This window comes from Terrapene carolina, unplaced genomic scaffold (genome assembly GCF_002925995.2).
Source record: "Terrapene carolina triunguis isolate 2854851 unplaced genomic scaffold, T_m_triunguis-2.0 Scaffold137, whole genome shotgun sequence".
Lineage (NCBI taxonomy): Eukaryota > Metazoa > Chordata > Testudines > Emydidae > Terrapene > Terrapene triunguis.
The window spans coordinates 2,615,627-2,616,736 of NW_020664488.1; the positions used below are offsets into that span (position 1 = coordinate 2,615,627).

General features: G+C 59.4%; 1 protein-coding gene across 1 annotated transcript in view; it reads right to left on the minus strand.

The window, feature by feature from the left end:
* The window catches only part of OCRL (OCRL inositol polyphosphate-5-phosphatase), a 31,994-nt gene extending 31,878 nt beyond the window's left edge, over window positions 1-116 (minus strand). Inside the window, exon 1 of the mRNA XM_029911946.1 lies at window positions 21-116. Within this exon, the coding sequence (XP_029767806.1) occupies window positions 21-116 (96 nt within the window). The remainder of the gene's footprint in view (window positions 1-20) is intronic.
* Window positions 117-1,110: the final 994 nt, after the last annotated feature.

Consider the following 1,110-nt stretch of genomic DNA (forward strand, 5'->3'; position numbering starts at 1 on the left):
CCCCTCAGCCAGTCCCGCACCCTTCCCCCAGACGCCGGGGTCCCCTCGGGCTTCCCTTCCCGGCCGGCGGATACATGGAGGCTCCAGGCCGCGGACGGTGGTGGCGGCGGCTCCATGAAGAGCGAAGGGATCCGGACCAGGCCACTCCCCGCGGCCCCGTCTCCGGGCGACTCACTCCCGAACCGAGCGCGCAGTGAGCGGGTCCGGACAGAGCGGCGCCAGCCGGGCCGGCGGTGGCCGCTGCCCCCTGCCGGCCGGAGGAGCTCACTGCACCACGCCGGCTCCTCCCGCCCTGCCCCGCCGCCCCAGCCTCAGTCAGGTCTGGGCCCGCAGCTCTGATGTCCTTGGCACGGGGCGTCGCACGGGGGCTCAGAGCAGGGCGACCCAGCCCCCGGTCCGCCAGGCGAGACCCCCAGCCACCGGCCCGCCAGGCGAGACCCCCTGCCACAGAGCCGCCGGGAACATGCTGGCTCACATCAGGGCCACCCAGGCACAGGCCCGCTGGGTGAGACCACAGGCACAGGCTGCTGCCACAAGACCGTCACCTCACCAGGACTGGTTGCAAAGCCCTGCTACAAACATGGAGGCTCTAGAACTCTCCCAATGAGCCTGCCATGCCACCTACAGCAATGATAATGACGTGTGTCTCTGCCCTGCAGAAATGGGTGCAATCGCTGAGTGATTCCCGGGCAGTGCCTGTGAAATGCTGGGTTCCTACAGCAGGATTTGTTACGAAGCTCGAAGTCGCTCCCCAACACCTCATTTAAGCTGCCTTTTGGGTTTCCATAGTTAATAGGGATGAAAAGCTTGGTAAGCCTGCTCTGAAATGAGAACCAAATTGCAGATATTGGCTCAGCTGTTCAAACCCTAGGCAGCCCTGGTGATGACTTGTGGAAATATTTGCAGTTATTACCAAATAAAAACACTGCTACATCCTATCCAGAGACTCCCGACAAATTATTCCCTGGTTCAGTCACAAAATCATCTCTGTGTCATTCAAGTAAGTATGAAGGAGTGAAACTAGTTTTTATCATTGTAGGTTAAAGTGTTCCTGGAACCACCAACCCCCGAAGGTGTTGTTTTGTTTTTTTATTATTATTATGTGAGAAG